This window comes from Natrix helvetica (assembly GCF_964273705.1).
Source record: "Natrix helvetica genome assembly, chromosome: 10".
Classification (NCBI taxonomy): domain Eukaryota; kingdom Metazoa; phylum Chordata; class Lepidosauria; order Squamata; family Natricidae; genus Natrix; species Natrix helvetica.
Window position 1 is genome coordinate 9,908,352 of NC_138561.1, and position 17,769 is coordinate 9,926,120.

Consider the following 17,769-nt stretch of genomic DNA (forward strand, 5'->3'; position numbering starts at 1 on the left):
CTGATGGTCTTGCAGCGACAAAGACAGATAGAAGATACTGCAGGGAGCGTTTTCATGAGCCATTTCTTTCTGCCACAGGATTCGACTGGGCCCATGCCCAGCACTGATAACAAACAAGCCACATTGTCACGTTAGATTAAGTAGCACAATGCCATCAGCACTGTGGCCTTGCTTTAGTGTTTACGCTTTGCTTCAAAGTGAGGAAGGAAATGAGGTTATGAACTTGCTCCCTCTTTCCCCTCCTGACCTTTCTCCGCGCTTGCGTTAGCAGGAGTGGGAGTACATTTTTGCTGCTGCTTTGGCAGTAGACACAGCTACTTGAACCCTTCATTAATGAGGAGGGTGCACAGAGCCTGAAGTTCAGGACACAGGAGATAGCAAGATATATTATTTCCCCGCAGAAGGAATTTAAAGATTTGGTTTCAGGCTAAAATACTCTTGCTGACTTCTGAAGGATGGCTGTCTTGCTTGCCTATTCAAGACCTTCTTCTGAACATTTTCTGCACTCGATTCCTCCTTTTGCAGTGGCTTTCTAAGATTCAGAAATGGTGTTTTGCCATACTGCTCTATTAAGCCATCATTTCAGGGGTGAAATGCTACCGGTTTGGGGCGGTTCACCCGAACCGGTAGTAAAAAATGCTACCATTCGCCTGAACGGGTAGTAAAAAAATGCTTAACAAAGTAAAAAAAAAGTTCCAACAATCAGCTGTGCTGCGTGATGGTAGGAACTTTTTAAAACCTTTTAGTATTTGGGGTCTGGTTTTGTTCCCAGGAGGCTTCCCTGAGGCCTGCTAGGCCAAAAATGGGGGGGGGGGTAAGAAAGGAAGGAAGGAAGGAAGGAAGGAAGGAAGGAAGGAAGGAAGGAAGGAAGGAAGAGGCATGGGAGAAAAAAGGGAGGGAATGGAGAAAGAAAGAAAAAGAAAGAGGGAGGGAGGGAGGGAAAAAGGAGAGGGAGGAAGGATCACAAACCTGGCACTAGATGTAGCTTCAAAGTATACTTTGAAAGAGCACAGCAATCCAGGGCTGGAAGAGACCTGGAGGTCATCTAGTCCAACCCCCTGCTCCAGCAGGACATTGCTAAAGTCTTTGAAATATACTGGTTTACCCCACAATTTTTCCTGCACAATTTTTGGTGAGGCTCAAACCAAGAGAAGATGTGTTCCATGTGTCCCTCAAGCCTTCAGTTGTCCATTTCTGTTTTAATTTCATAGTTGTGTCAGGAGTGAATTTCATCTTCCTATTGGTTTTACGTGCCAACCAGTTGTTCTTTCTTCCTTATCTTCTTTGCCATGGTAATCCTTTTGCAGGTCTCAAGTCTTTTCAAGGATGGGACAATTGGAAGTGACATCAATATTGTCGTTGTGAGCCTTCTTCTTTTGGAGCAAGAGCCTGTGAGTTGATTTGCCATCATTTTTGCTCAGTATGGGTTTTACATAGAGCTATGGGTTGGGGCATTGAGGCTCTCAAACTAGCCTGTTATGTAAGAAATTGCTCTGAATAATGTATTTTTGTGGCGATTCTCTTGTGTTTATTATGAACCATATACAATAACATAATGAGTGTCAAATCCATAACAGTAACCCAGAAAAGTAGTTTCTCAGAGTTTTGCTTAGCCAGAATTGTTACAAGGGGAAAAAAAAATGCAAGGATAAGGTTATAGAATCTTGGGAAACTGGATTGTACATATTTTAATTCAACCTTTATCAGGAGTACACTAAAGTGGGGCCTTTTTAATTCTCTTTCTAATGCTACCTTGCTTTAAGGGAGACATTGTTTCCCTACGTAGAAATGGAAAGGAATAGTTATGTGTCTTCTTCTGTGATGTTTGCAAATGTCCTTTGTCATCCTTGTTGTTGCTCCTTTTCCTTACTTTCAATTTCCCTTGGTTTTATTCCTCAAATGGAATATGAAAAAGGTGAGTGGCGTTATATTGTGCTAAGGATGATAGACTAATGGTACTTCTGGTCTTCCTCAAAATCAAATCAATAAAGGGCTCCAGAAAAGTAAAAGTACTGAAACTGGGACTCAGTTTAACACACATGGTGTCTTGAAAAATGAGAAAGAAAAAAAAAATATTTCTGTGATGTTGCTCTATTGTCTAAGAACTGCTACTGGTTTCTGCTATATTTTCATCAGGTTCTTAAACTCATACTAAAAATACTAGACAGGAAAGATTTTTCATCAGAATGCTAAAGTAGCAAGCTCTTTTTCTGTTTAATTTTATACTAGAGAGATGCATGTATGTTCTGGCTGCCTGCCTTGGTATTGTATACATATAATTGCATTTGACTATCATAATAGGTGACGGAGATAACAGTTGATAATTAATTTGGCAGCCTTTCAAGTATATTTCGAAATGGTTTTTGTTAGATAAGGAACTAAGGCAAGGTATAAGCTAAATGTAAACAAATGGAAAGAGAAAACGTGACTGACTTATGGTATTCTCCAAAGCACCAGAGGGCAGGGCACGGAATAATGGGTAGAAGCATGTTAAAGAGAAATCCAACCAAAAAGTAAGGAGAAGTTTCCTGACATTAAGAACAATTAATCAATGGAACAATTTGCCTCCTGGATTTGTGGGTGCTCCATTGCTGGAGGTTTTCAAGAAGAGATTGGACAATGATGTAAAGTATCCTGCCATGAGCAAGGGGTTGGACTAGAAGACTTGCGATCCCTTCCAGCCTTATGATTCTATGTTCTAAAACAGGAGTCCCCAACCTTTTGGACCTCAGGGAAGGGCATAAATTCATAAATTAAATTCATAATTTTAAATCCCGCGGACCACTAATATGATTTGCCCAATGACTGTCGGGGTGGGCGTGGCTAGGTGGTCATGTGACTGGGTGGGCATGGCCAACTTGATGTCACTCACGTCGAGGAACACCTCACTGGCCTCTACTCGCCCCTCCCCTCCCCTCCCAGCCACTCCTTGCCTGCCCACCTCGGCTCCTTAGGGCCCCCATAGGAAGCAAATAAGTATAAGTATAATCTTTGTAGTTAAAGACAACGAAATTGGTTATGTTGGAGCTAAGCAGCCACCACGAGAAAGAGTTGGCAAAACAGCTGACTCACTTCAAATTGGATCTGACCGAATAGGAGGCTCAACAGAAGCACCTCAATGAAGACTACGAGCAGAGGCTTTCCAAGCAGAGGGAAGACCTGCGGGAGTGCAAGGCCTGATACCGGCACCTGGAGGCTCAGCAGGCTGAGATGGTCAGCCAGTTCCATATCATGATGCAGTCCCACTGGCTTTTTGCCATCAGCGGCGCTTTCCTCCAGCCTTCGCCCAAAGCCCTGCACCAGGAGGCTGAAACAGACCCCAAGTCAGAATTTATTCCCCCCTCCGACCCACACAAAAAGACCCCAAAGGGGAAGACTCTCTGGGGCAATACAAGTGTTCATTGCACATATCCCGCCCAGGGGCTGTAGTTTGAGGACCCCTGATTTAGTGCAATATAAAAAAATGCAAATAATTTTTCTGCGGACCACCAAAATTTTCTCGTGGACCACCCGTTGGTGACTGCTGTTCTAAAAGGTGGCCTTCAGAACGCTGAATCCTAAATGGCATTGTTCTTAACAACGAAAAGCAAATGCAAATTTCAAGTTGTTCTCCATCTACTTTTTATTGCCTCCCTAGATCTTTGTTCTTTTTGTTGCTGGTGATTGAGCTGTATGATCATCTGTAATTTTTCTATAGGGGGGACTAGTGATCAACCACCATGCAGACCAGTCACTGAACAGCTTTTGCCAATGGCAATCAGCTCTGGTTGGGAAGAATGGGAAAAGGCACGACCATGCTATCTTGCTTACTGGATTTGATATTTGCTCCTGGAAGAATGAGCCTTGTGACACTTTAGGTAAGACAGAGAAACGTGGGAACACGGATGTCAAATGATCTATTGGCAGAAGGGAATATTTGTAGCTCACGGTTCAACTGTGGGATCCTTAGTGCTTCCTGAGCTTGGTGGTTTTCCTGAAGACATTTCATTACTGAATTACTACATTGATGATATTATCTAGTTTGGCAATGAAACGTCTGCAAGGAAGCCACCAGGCTCAGAAAACACCAAGGATCTCAAAATGATGTGTCATAAATAACGTAATCAATTGTCTACAGAATTCATCAGCTAAACCTTCTTTTACTGAACACTGAAGTGTAATTGGTAGATTAACAGGAGTTGCTGTAGCTATTAGCCAATCAATACCAAGCATGCAAATAGTTTGAAGAAGGAGAAATATGATTGGTTTAGTTGGTACTAAGGATTACTTTCTCTCCATCTATTCTGGACAATCCTTTACATCTATGCTCCTATAGATAGTCTCAAGATCATGTTCAAAGCTATATATGGTAGTAATGTTAATGTTTTATTGATGTTAATGTTTATTTTATTATTATTATTAACTTTAATATTAAAGTTCATCTATTGTTTCAATATTTTTAAATACTCTGAATATAGAGAGGAGAAGTTTCTTCTGCAAGAAACTCAAGACCCACCTGTTCCAACTAGCTGGCCTGGCTCAATTATAGTTTTATTCTTCAATCCTCCTGGCAGTTATTTTAAATTCTGGGGTAGTTTTAATGTGGCTTTAATTTTATTATGATTGTACAGTTTTTTATGTAACCCGTTTTACGGGCTTTTGATGCCTCCTCTATGTATATTTATGTATATATGTGGTGTTTTAACTTTTGACTGTACACCGCCCCGAGTCCCTTCGGGGAGAGGGAGCGGTTTATAAATTTAATAAAATCAAAATCAATAAAATCAAATCAAGAGTATTAGGCTCAGGACTACATGAGATGGAAATACATACACACACATTCACAGAGTAGTGTGAGGAAATATTAAACCTCTCTACGCATGTGTAATTGTAACTCCAAGGCATACCAATAGGAAAATACAGATTATGAAAAATCATATTGATCTCTATCTTTTACTTATTCCTTCAATATTAACAGCAGACTTTGGTACAATGTAAATGGCACCCCCAAAGAAGGTTTATCTGGGCGAGAGAAACTTCCCTTTTTAATGGCCACTGTGCTTTAGGAAGCTTCCCAGTTCTGTTGTTTTAGATTTTGGAAATATCGCTAACCAACCATTCTTAATTCCTGCTGGCTGACTTTCAGAAAAGAATTGGCATCTCTTTTTAAAACCATTTTCCCAGCTGACCTAGACTGATGTTGAGTCAGCAGAGAAAATGAGCTCGTGTTAGTTTTGCAGGCCAGCTGTTGCAGACAAGATGCATTTATCTTGGATTGACCCCATTATTTCCATGTGTCTGTCTTTTCCTTTTACACAAGGAAACAAAATATGCTGTGAATGTTAAAGCCTCTAAAACGTGGCCTCAATTTCCACAAAGCTAGGCAGCAGAATGCAATTCTTTTCATAATTTCATTCTTTGCCTCCACGATGCTTCCTATTTCTTATAATTTCCTGGCAGGCTTTGCTCCAATCAGTGGAATGTGCAGCAAATACCGTAGTTGCACCATCAATGAAGATACTGGCCTTGGTTTGGCATTTACTATTGCCCATGAATCCGGACACAAGTAAGCAATTTCTCATGCATTTTTATCCTAACCAAATGCAGCAAAGATAAATGCTTTTAATTCATTGTAATCTTAATATGGTGCTTTGGGCTATTAATGCCCAGTTTGATATACATTTTGTTTTTGGAGATCTGGTCGTAGGGTTTTATTGCCTCTTATAGTAGCAATATAACTACAAAGGGATGTGGTGGCTCAGTGGCTAAGACCCTGAGCTTGTTGATCAGAAAGGTCGGCAGTTCGGCAGTTCGAACCCCTAGCGCCACGTAACGGAGTGAGCTTCCATTACTTGTCCCAGCTTCTGCCAACCTACCAGTTCGAAAGCATGTAAAAATGCAAGTAGAAAAATAGGAACCACCTTTGGTGGGAAGGTAACAGCATTCCATGCAACTTTGGCATTTAGTCATGCCGGCCACATGACTATGGAGACGTCTCTTCGGACAGCGCTGGCTCTTTGGCTTTGAAATGGAGATGAGTACTTCCCCCTAGAGTCGGGAACAATTAGCACATATGTGCGAGGGGAACCTTTACAGTGGCATTATAAGAGAAGGAGAATGCAATATCTTTAATCACCAAAGGTTACAGAGAAACGTGAGAGGATAGTTAAAATTCAAAACTGATGTATGAAAGTCTAGCTTAATATTTAAGTGGGAGACGCCCCAAAGAGACATTTTGCCTCCAAACATTGATATGACTTTGGGGGAGGCATCAACATTTGGAAAAATATGGGCACCGGTCCCCCAATTTGAAAGAAAAGTCAGTTGGGACTCCTTTCTCACAAATGCAATGGCTTGGTATTTGCATTATGAATTTGACTCTCTAGCAACATAGAAGATGCATTTGATATGAATTATCTTAACTTTGCCAAGAATATAACTGTGAATTATAGACTTGATTATCAGATACCTTTGGTTTACAACATACCAAGACATGGGTTTTTGCTGGTTCGGCCTGGATTGGGTGAACTGGTACTGGAGTTGTCAGGAGGCTCCACCTACCTGCCTGGACGCTTCTGCGCATGTACAGAAACATCAGGCGCACGCACAAGCTCAGGTGTGCGCACGGGCAAACCAGTAGTAAAAATAATGGAAACCCACCACTGCAACATACATGTTTATTGAAAGATTTGTTATATTATTCCGAATATTGGAATGTTTGTTTGTTTTTCTAAAAGGTTTGTCTGCATAGACCTAGGCTATTTTTTTAAAAAAAAATATCCCTTGATGGCTGGAGTTGATTGAAACCTATTTAATGAAGATTTAACAAAGATGCTGGGTTAAATAGGTACTTCCTTGTTTCATTAAGATCATTTATCTTCCTACATTGGAAGAGTTGTGTTGCAGTCCTTTCATTCACACAGCTATTTAGATTGCATTTTATTACACATTTGAGATTTTTAACATCTAGTGTTTTCCACTTATCGTTTCTAATAAGGACCAGCAAGGGACATATTGAAACAAGAGAGAAGGTCCTTCATACCCCTGCATTCCCATGGGTTCTGTAGCATCTAATCATGGCTTTGAGCATGGTATCAAGATTAAACCCAAATGTCCCTTTGTGAGGAGGCTCTGTGGAAATGTCTCCCACACAGAAGCTCTCCTTTGTTGGTTGACAGCTCCATTAAGCTCATTCTTTTTTTAAAAAATTCATCAACAGCCAAACTGCAGTCTTCACATGCTAGGTGAATCCCCAATTCTGCATGAGCTGTTCCAAGCTATTCAGTCCTGACTCTGTAAACACACAGTGAAAAAACGGGCTCTGACCTCATGTCTGCATGAGTGGCCCTTTGACTGATTCCTCTTCATCTGAAAGGAAATGAGGAATTAAAAGACTAATCCGAACCCAGTGCTAATTTTTTGCCAGGCGTTGTTTCGGTGGGCGGGTGGGAGGCGAACCATAAAAAATGAGTGTCGGAATTCAGTCCTTGGACCTTTTGAATTGAGTTGTGCATGGTTTTGTGAGTTGGGGGAGGGGAGGGAAAGAACTATGGGAGACACACACACTCATTACAATTGAGACATGCCCACAACCTTCTTCTCAGAATCGACTTTTTTCCCCCGTTTCAAAAGTCTGCTTAATCAGCACAGATTGGTTAATCCTGTTGTGATATAATTCTACCCTTCTTTTTTCTCAGAGTCATGTTATGATAACAGTGATTGGTTGGTTCCCTTCATGGCCTCTGGATCAGATCACCAGTAGATAAGTGGCAAAACAAACTGATAGGCCACAACCATGAGACACAATCACAGGGTGAGGGAAAGTGAAGAGAGATGTTAATCCAGAGGCCAGGTCAGAAAAAACAGGGATTATCCAGAGATTCAGCCATGTATTTCTTTATGTATCCAATTTGTATGCTATTAAAGGAATGACCTACTTAGCAATGAGGCCAGGACATTTTTATATGTCGTTTTTCTTTAACACATATTCCCTTCTTTATAGTTTGATTGAGATACAGCTTTTATACACTTGTAGTACATACCAGAAAGGTTAGGAATTGAATGCCTGTGGCATAACAAGGCTTATTTATATACAGTAACCTGCCCTAACAGAACTGGTGGGATGTTGTTTTCTCCTTAGTGGTTCCTTGATTAGGCGATTGTTTACTCCTTCATTGTTTGTCTGGTGTTAATCTCTGCTTATTCAGGTGTGAATTGCTGGAGAGGCAGTGTTCTGGTCTTTTTGTTTTCTTTTTAGATTATTTGTTGTCTATTTTGAATGTTATGTAAATGTTGTTTATTTCTGTTGGAAGAAATGTCCTTCTGGGACACTGGAAACATGGAGGCTGTTTGGAAAGATGGTTTAATGGTGGACAGGATCACATGCCTTGAGTTCCTGAGCAGAAAAGGGCTCAGATGCTGAGAGTCCTTGGTTTTATGCCCTCTCTGGGGCCCCACCTCTGTTTCCTGTTCCTGTGTAAGAAATGTATTCTGATTGGTTGTTGTCAGGCGTCATAGCTAGCTTTGTAGGTTGTGTGCTAAGTTTGGTTGAAACTTGGTTGGTGGTGCAACGAAGTGCAATGAGGTGGGGTAGATCTTGGTTATGTAGAATAGGCTGGCTCAGGCCTTAATGGCCCATTGACAAAGGTGGGGAGAGCTATTAAGAGTGAGTCTGTTTTCTGCCTAAAAACATGTTTCTCTGGCTCAGGCCTTAATGGCCCATTGACAAAGTGGGGGCCGAGTTTCTGCTTTCCTGAGTTTCTACTTCTCTTTTAGGGGAAATATTCTGCCTTTTTTAATATTTCCTAAAATATTTCTAGGAGAGTAGGTTTTAACTTCCTATATTTCTACGTGCCTGTAGATGGTTGATTTCTCTGCACAGGCTTCCAGGACTTTCCTAGTGTTGTTGTTGTTTTAAAAAAAAAAATTAGTAGGATGCTCTCAGTTTGAAACTATGCTTAAATCTGTCCATGTGCTGTGAAATTAAGGAGTTGTCTTCTGACTGTTAGCTGGTGTTCATGGATGTGCTCTGCTTAGTCTTCTGCCTATTAATGCTTTTATAGTCTTTATGCTAGATGTTTTAGATGACTCCTGCTTTTTACTTCTGCAGCTACTGTCTCTTTTGGTTTGCTTAAGATGTTTTGGAGGGCCTGGGTTGGTTTGTATGCTTTGGCGATACGATTATAATAGATGGTTGGCTGTTTTTGAGATGGTTTTGCTGTATGGCGATAATAACATTTCCATAGCTTATGTTAATAGTGGATTGAATGGCCAGATAAAGTTATATGGATATCCACCTTGTTAGAAGATGTCTCGGGAGATGCTCAGTCATCCAGCTGATGGTTGTCTCAAAGATTCTTTTTCAGAAGGCAACTAGACAATGTATTTTTTCCTTGAGGAAGAAGATGTTTCGCTTCTCATCCAAGAAGTTTCATCAGTTCTGACTGGATGGGGGTGGGGGAATGGAAGGATTATATCTCTTTGCTTCTCAGTGATCTTTTTTTTGGGGGGGGGGGAGACATACTGTTAATGATTGCCTATTTTTCACATCATTCAATTCTGTGTACAGAATGGTGTGTTATTTTGTCCCCAACACTGAAGTATGCTGGCTTACTTCAGTTACATCACTCTGCTGAACAAATAATTCCCTCCAACACTGTCATTCACTAAATCTGCATTACAACTAATCTTCTCATCATTCCTATCACCATCCCCTCTCACTTATGACTGCATGACTATAACTTCGTTGCTTGAATCCTTACGGTTTATATTGATTGTTTCCTAGTATGATTTGATTGCTTATTTGTATTCTATGATTATCATTAAGTGTACCTTATGATTCTTGATGAATGTATCTTGTCTTTTTATGTACACTGAGAGCTTATGGACCAAAGACAAATTCCTTGTGTGTCCAATCACACTTGTATTCTACTCTATTTAAAAGATTTAAAAGCTTCCTCTAGCTTTTCTCCAGAAGATCAAGTCAAATGTACATCGTATACCCTTCTCCATTTTTCCCTTGGCTGAGAGAGAATCACTGGTCCAAAACCATCCAGGAGGTGACATTTTGACATAAGAATATTATGTTATCATCCTCCAACACCCTTATTAAAATTAATGAGAGTTTCAGGAGACAGATGACATTCCTTCTGAGATTTTTCTTCTCCTTTTGCTCCTTTTCCTAACTTTCTCTTTCATATCATTGTTGATATCCGGACAGGAAGGATTTAAGAAATGCCTTCCAAAAAAAAAAAAAAGCATCTTGGAAAGACTGATGTTCATTCATTTGCCAATAACTGCTAGGAAATTCCCCCACTGTCATTTGTCCAAGCATGCACCTTTCCAGCTGAATAATATGGGAAATTGGCAGCAATGGTCTACACATGCCTCGAGGCATACAATCCTTTAGAAGTGCTGCCTAATGAGGCTATTAGCAGTCAGATAGTAATTATGAAGGGGAGAGAACCTTTGAAACAATGATAGGTACTTTTTTTAAAAAAATAAATCTTATAAGTTTTAATAGAACATCCATATTTGGAAATGGCAAGACTGGGGAAGATGTTTAAAGATGAATCAGCTAAATATTGGAAATGCCACCAGACACCGGGCTCCTACTTTCACATGTGGTGGACCTGCACAGAAGCAAAAAAAAATATTGGACTAAAACATATACGTGGCTGGAAAAATTGATACAACAACATATTGACTTAAAACCTAAAATATTTTTGCTGGGGATTTTACCAGAAAAATTATAGTAAAGAAAATGTATAAAAACACATTTGTATTATATATATATAATTTAAAATTTTAAGCCTTAAAATTTTCTTAAAATCTCAATCCTACATGGGAAAAGACCCGAATACAACAAAACCAGCATATATATAATATCACCAGGTTGGCACAATTATGGAAGCCAGAGGCTTAAAAAACTGGAGGGGAGCATCGGTAATATCCCCGAATTCTCTATCCAACTTGTGGGGGTGGATAATATTGATGGAGATTCCATAATTAAAATGATTTATTCTCTTAGGAAATGGAAGAAACGGTTGCGCCATTTGTAGGAACGAGGCCACCCTTCCTCCCCTTAGATCAGTGATTCTCAACCTCAACCATTTTTTATATAAGAAAAAAAATTATTTATTTTTTTCTCCATAAAAAAATCTTGCATCATTAATCAAACAGTGTGTCATCTGAGCACAATTTTTGTGTCCTCGTATTTAGCATTTACTGAGATCAATAGATGTAGCAACAGAAGAAGGCACATGATTTTTTTTAAAAAAATTCAAAGCCCATTCATTTGACAAGGCTGGTTGGGAGAAAGGAGAATATATAGAATAGCACTAAACCAATGTGAGTATTGCACTAACAACAGTAGGAATCTAATGCTGTACATGAGCATAAGCCAATTGATCTCTGTCCCAAATACCTTTTGCAATAATAAGGTCTTGCCCTGTTAATGGCTTTAGATGGCAAATGATTAATGGGGCAAGCAAATCTTCTCTGAAGAGAAATGCTAAAATCCAGATTCCATCACCGCGATGGCTGTTTTGTGTCAATAATCACCACCGGCTTTGCAAAATAATATGGGGGCATTTAAAGAGAAATGTATGCTTATAGTCTTCAACTAAGAATTTATTTAGTTTCACACATCACTCTTCTTCCAAGGAATTCCTCTATGGCCTGCACTACCCCCACCGTTATTTTTGAAATATCAAGTATGGTTGGGTTGAACTTCAGTTTCCCACAACCATTTCAAAGGCACAACTAATAGATCAGTCTGGTATTTTAAGTCAATAGGTTAGTTCACAAGGCAGAATTCTGGTCTTAAAACATTGTGATCTTAGATCACCCAGAGAAGCTTCCATAAGACAGTGCCCTCCGGATATGCCAGAGTTCAGTTTCCAGAATTCTCAGTAATGATGATGACTTGGTATCATAATTATATTAAGTTTTTATTCCAGTTGTAGATTGTCTTATCTAGTGAGTGCTAACTTCTTCCAAGTTTCCCAGTTTTGTGCTACCATCCCTACAGTGCACTGTACCATTAAGTTCAAAACGTCTTACAGTTTTATTTCATTACATCTGTTCTTAATTACTTTTTTAGAACTGACTATATTTGTCTTTGAAATTCAATGTAGAGAAAAGTAAAGTACTACACTTAGGTAAGAAAAATCAAAAGTACACCTATAAACTGGGTAAACCAGGCTTAATAGCAGTGACTATGAGAGGAATCTTGGAGTCTTAGTGGACAACCAGCTAAATATGAGCCAGGAGTGTGCAGCAGCAGCCAAAAAAGCCAATGCAGTACTAAGTTGCATTAACAGAGGGATATAATCAAGATCAAGTGAGGTACTAATACCATTCAAGAAAAGCCCTAGTAAGATCACACCTAGAGTACTGCATCCAGTTTTGGTCACTACACTATAAAAAAGATGTTGAGACTCTAGAAAGAGTGCAGAGAAGAGCAACCAGGAGGATTAAGGGACCGAAGGCTAAAACATACGATGAACGGTTGCAGGAAGTGGGCATGCCTAATCTAGTGAAGAGAAGGACCAGGGGAGACAGGATAGCAGTGTTCCAATATTTGAGGGGCTGCCACAGAGAGGAGGGGGTCAAGCTATTTTCTAAGGCACCTGAAAGCCAGACAAGGAATAATGGATGGAAACTGACCAAGGAGAGATTCAACCTGGGAATAAGGAGAAATTTTCTTACAGTAAGAACAATCAACCAATGGAACAGAAGTTGTCTTCAGAAGTTGTGGGAGCTCCATCACTTGAGCCTTTCTATATTTATATTTATGTATACTTAACTATATCTGTATGTATTTATATTGTGTTTTTAATATGACTGTACACCGCCCCGAGTCCCTTCTGGGAGAGGGCGCGGTTTATAAATTAATTAAAAGTTAAAAGTTAAAGTCAAGAAGAGATTGGACTGCCATTTGTCAGAAATGGTGTAGGGTCTCCTGCTTGAGCAGGGGCTTGGACTAGATGACCCATAAGGTCCCCTTCCAACTCTGTTAATTTGTTCATCTGTCTTTCTATTGCACATATATTACAAGTAGGCAGCAATTCTACTATGAAATATTCTATTGTATCTGGTCTTGGTGCTGTAATAAATTGATTTCTTTTCTTTCCCCCCCCCCTGCTGGGGTGCCCAGTTTTGGCATGATTCACGACGGAGAAGGAAACCCTTGTCGAAAAGCTGAAGGTAACATCATGTCTCCCACTCTCATAGGCAACAATGGAGTGTTTTCATGGTCGGTGTGTAGCCGGCAGTACCTTAACAAGTTTCTCAAGTAAGTTCAAGGCTAGAGAATTACATTTTGTTTTTTTCAAATCTGGAACCAGTTTTTGTGGAAGAGCAAAGCTTTTAGGTGGTTGCTGCTTTTTTCTTCCCACAGCACTGCTCAGGCAGCTTGTCTGATAGATGAGCCCAAACAAGGTGGACAATACAAGTATCCCGATAAACTCCCAGGGCAGATCTATGATGCTGATACACAATGCAAGTGGCAGTTTGGAGCAAAAGCAAAACTCTGCAACTTGAGTTTCGTGAAGGTACTTTTCAATGTGGGTTGCTGTTTCTTTCTTTTTTTTAATTGCAATTTCCTGACAGTGTTAGAACTTGCACTGCAGAAGAACAATGAGATTTAGCAAGAAGTTTATGAATGAATGAATGAATGAATGAATGAATGGAGGGCTTCCAAGCAGCTCCAGGGTCTCCATGGTTTCTAAATCTTCAAATGGTTGGGCAAAGCCATGGCTTGCTTTGAAGGGAAATGCTTCGGTTGGAAGTCGAAGGGCCCCACAGGAACTGCAGGAAAAGGATTGGAAGGAAGAAAATTGTAATTGTAGAGAGTGTTCTGACCTAGGCTGCCCAAGAGCATGAAGCAAACTCCTTGTCCCGACAAAAGCTCCTTTTATTAATTCACTGTGAATTCTGCTCATTCACATCCAGCAAAGTCTTTCAAGGGAGGATTTACAGTCACAGACCTTATCTGGCTTGGAGAGCTGCCAGGCTCATATCTGCAGAACTTGGCAAGGAATCTTGGAGAGTCACGAACCAATTAAGCAAATTAATTGTCTGCTTCAAACTTCACTCCCCTTTCGCTCCTCTTTTATTTCCTCTTGGAGGAGCCATTCATCGTCCACCTGTGGCCTTACTCCCAAGTCGGCCCTGTTCTTTAGCATCCTCCTTCGTCTGGCAACTCTGTGCATGCGCACGCTGGGAACAGGCTCCAGCTGTTCGTCTGTCTCACTGATGTCTGATTCTGAAGGCAGCAGATAATTGGCATACGGCTCTGCCCCCCTCTCTGCCTCCGATGCAGAGCCCTCATCAGAGCCTTCCCCAGACTCCAGGACTCTAACCCAACCTCCCCACTGTTTGAATCATCTGCCAGCTCTGGCGGGTCACAACAGAGAGTATGCATTGACTGTGTGTCCTCATGTTGTGGAGGAAGATGAGAGTCAGGGAATAGGAATGCCTCAGTTTCCCAATTCATTGATGGTATCTATCAATCATGGGAATTAAGCTCAATTTTTAGGATATGAAGATACAAATTGGAGGGAGGTCAAGATGAAAATCTATTCAATCCAGCTCGACTCCTGGTCAGGGCATTTGGGTAGCTTTCTTAACAAAATTACAGATGTTTGTCTCAACTCTTGGTCTAGCTGACGAATTGTTTCTCAGGAAGTTTCTCATCCAAGGGCTAATGAGGTTTGATCCTGTTCAGGTTCCGAAATCAGCCAAGGTCAGCTAGGTGCTTCCACCTGCTGAGCCCTTGGGAAAAGATATAACCTTACAATCTATTAAAAACCGAAGAATAAAACTGTAGAAACAGTAAAACGATTGACGATATATATTGCGTAGATCATACTGTTTCTAAAAGAACAAAACTCTTGGAATGAAAATTCTGGTTTACTTTGAATATGAGAACTAAAAGTGATAACATCTCTCTCTCTCTCTCTCTCTCTCTCTCTCTCTCTCTCTCTCTCTCTCTCTCTCTCACACACACACACACACACACACACACGCACACACACACGCACACACACGCACACACTCAGGATATATGCAAATCACTCTGGTGCCATAAAGTTGGCCATCGATGCGAGACAAAGTTTATGCCTGCTGCAGAAGGGACACTGTGTGGAATAAACATGGTAAGTTACAGAAACTGCAATAGAATGCACACCTCTTCAAGGCTGGAATGCAGGTTTTTGGGGTAGTAGGTAGTTACTCGTTTTGAACATGGAATCTAATAGAATGCTATGCCCTAGATTTGTCTTGGACACTTTTAAGGAATGCATTTGCATCTCGGGATCAAAATCCAGGTTCCAGATCCTGCTTGGTGGATGTGGGAGACACATCCGATGGGGCAGAACAAGCAGTCCCAGCATCAGTATCATAGTTAGTATGTTCATAGTTATGCTTATAGACAAACTCTGCCATTCACTTACAGAAGTAGTGAACTCCTTTGTGATGTTATGATTTATGTATATCTGTAATGTGAAAGTGCTCATACTTAAGTATTTATGTTTAAAATCAGAGCTGATAAGCAGATCCTCCTCCTCCTCCTCTTCCTCCTCCTCCTCCTCCTCCTCCTCCTCCTCCTCCTCCTCCTCCTCCTCCTCCTCCTCCTCCTCCTCCTCCTCCTCCTCCTCCTCCTCCTCCTCCTCCTCCATCATATGGAGAATGAGTAGAGATAATGAAACCCTGCAATTTACTACTGTGCCACTTTTCTCCTCATCCTTAATTTCCATTACTTATTTTTATCACACATCACTTGTCTTTTCCACCTATTCCAACCAGTGGTGGGATTTAATTTTTTTTACTACCAGTTCTGTGGCTTGGTGGGCATGGCATGGCTTGGTGCGTGTGACTTGGGATGGCAGGGGAAGGATACTGTAAAATTTCCATTCCCACCCCACTCCAGGGGAAGGTTACCGCAAAATCCCCATTCCCTCCCTGGGACTCAGGAGGCAGAGAATAGATGGGGGCGGGGCCAGTCAGAGGTGGTATTTGGCTGGTTCTTGTAACTACTCAAAATTTCCACTACCGGTTCTCCAGAACTGGTCAGAACCTGCTGAATACCACCCCTGATTCCAACCCTCACCTTCCCTTCCCCTGAAAGGTACGTTTGCTTCTAACTCATACTTTGATTCATTGATAGCTATAATCAATCATCCTAACAAAACATGTTTGCTCTATTCCTCTTTCCTTCAGTGGTGTCGAAGGGGCCAGTGTGTACTATTTGGAGACCATGGTCCCAAACCTGTGAATGGCCAGTGGTCAGCGTGGTCCAGGTGGTCAGACTGTTCTCGGACTTGTGGGGGAGGAGTCACATACCAAGAGAGACATTGCAACAATCCCAAGTAAGGCCCTGCTATGAAAAGATCTCATGTTTCTGTTCTTTATCTGTAATTCTGGTACGTGACAATAGCATTCTTTTTTTAATATCTATCTATCTATCTATCTATCTATCTATCTATCTATCATCTATCCCTCTATCCCTCTATCCCTCTATCCATCCATCCATCCATCCATCCTCCCTCCCTCCCTCCCTTCCATCGTCCGTCTGTCTGTCTGTCTGTCTATCTATCTATCTATCTATCTATCTATCTATCTATCTATCTATCTATCATCTATCTATCTATTATCTATCTATCTATCTATCCATCCATCCATCCATCCATCCATCCATCCATCCTCCCTCCCTCCCTCCCTCCCTCCTTCCATCATCTGTCTGTCTCTCTCTCTGTCTGTCTGTCTCTATCTATCATCTATCTATCTATCTATCTATCTATCTATCTATCTATCTATCTATCTATCTATCATCATCTATCTATCTATCTATCTATCATCTATCTATCTATCTATCTATCTATCTATCTATCCATCCATCCATCCATCCCTCCCTCCCTCCATCCCTCCATCCCTCCATCCGAATATACATAATATTTTATATATTAAAGAATTCCATATTCTTTAATATATATATTAATGTTTTATACACACATGACACATACACAGATATACACTGAATACAAAGAATTTTATTAAAAATTAATCATCCCTTTTAATAGCTACGTTCCTCTAAGCATTGCATTTTTAAACCTCATTTTTAATAAATGCATTAGTGGTAGCACGTTAAAAGTAATATTAATGCAATCTTGTATAAATTTATATTTGTACTTTTCTACAGTTGGCTTTGATTTAAATTTCTTGCTTATAGTATGCTTACGTTTTACTTCAGCTCGGTTTAGTTCTACCACCTGTTTCATGCAGCAGTTAAATGTTCTTGGGAAGTCCACAAGCAATGCAGGAAACCTGTGGCTTTCACTTAGATTACTTGCAAAACTTTGTGCTCAGTAGCATCCTGTAACCTGGATAATAATCATTGAGCAAATCTGCCCTTCATAAATTATCTGAAAAATAACTGTGTCATCCGCTGCTGAAAAAGCTAGTATGCCCTGTGGCATCTTTATATATATATAATCACAAAAAGGGTCCTGAGGCTACCTCAGGTCATGCTTATCATTTTCATCCACTGTGGTCAGCCAGGTGCATTTGCAAAGTTCACAGCTGTTTTTATTTCGCTCCTCTTCTCCTATGGCTGATATGTAAAATATCCTGGCCATGATTCAGGAGGCAGTTGGACAGACCTCAAAAACTAATTAAGATTTATAGCCAATTCTGATTCTCTTTCTCCTTCTTCTTGTGTGTTCTCCTTCTTCTCTGATACCACATTTAAAGGCATTGAATTCACATCTTAATCTTAATCTTATGTGT

General features: G+C 40.5%; 1 protein-coding gene across 1 annotated transcript in view; it reads left to right on the plus strand.

Annotated features, from left to right (window-relative positions):
- The window catches only part of ADAMTS18 (ADAM metallopeptidase with thrombospondin type 1 motif 18), a gene marked incomplete at its 5' end in the record, with an annotated part of 90,123 nt that overhangs the window by 30,378 nt on the left and 41,976 nt on the right, over positions 1-17,769 (plus strand). The window contains 7 exons of the mRNA XM_081963101.1: positions 1,308-1,391; positions 3,698-3,857; positions 5,440-5,545; positions 13,139-13,276; positions 13,382-13,535; positions 15,045-15,140; positions 16,204-16,352. Of these exons, the coding sequence (XP_081819227.1) occupies positions 1,308-1,391; positions 3,698-3,857; positions 5,440-5,545; positions 13,139-13,276; positions 13,382-13,535; positions 15,045-15,140; positions 16,204-16,352 (887 nt within the window). The remainder of the gene's footprint in view (positions 1-1,307; positions 1,392-3,697; positions 3,858-5,439; positions 5,546-13,138; positions 13,277-13,381; positions 13,536-15,044; positions 15,141-16,203; positions 16,353-17,769) is intronic.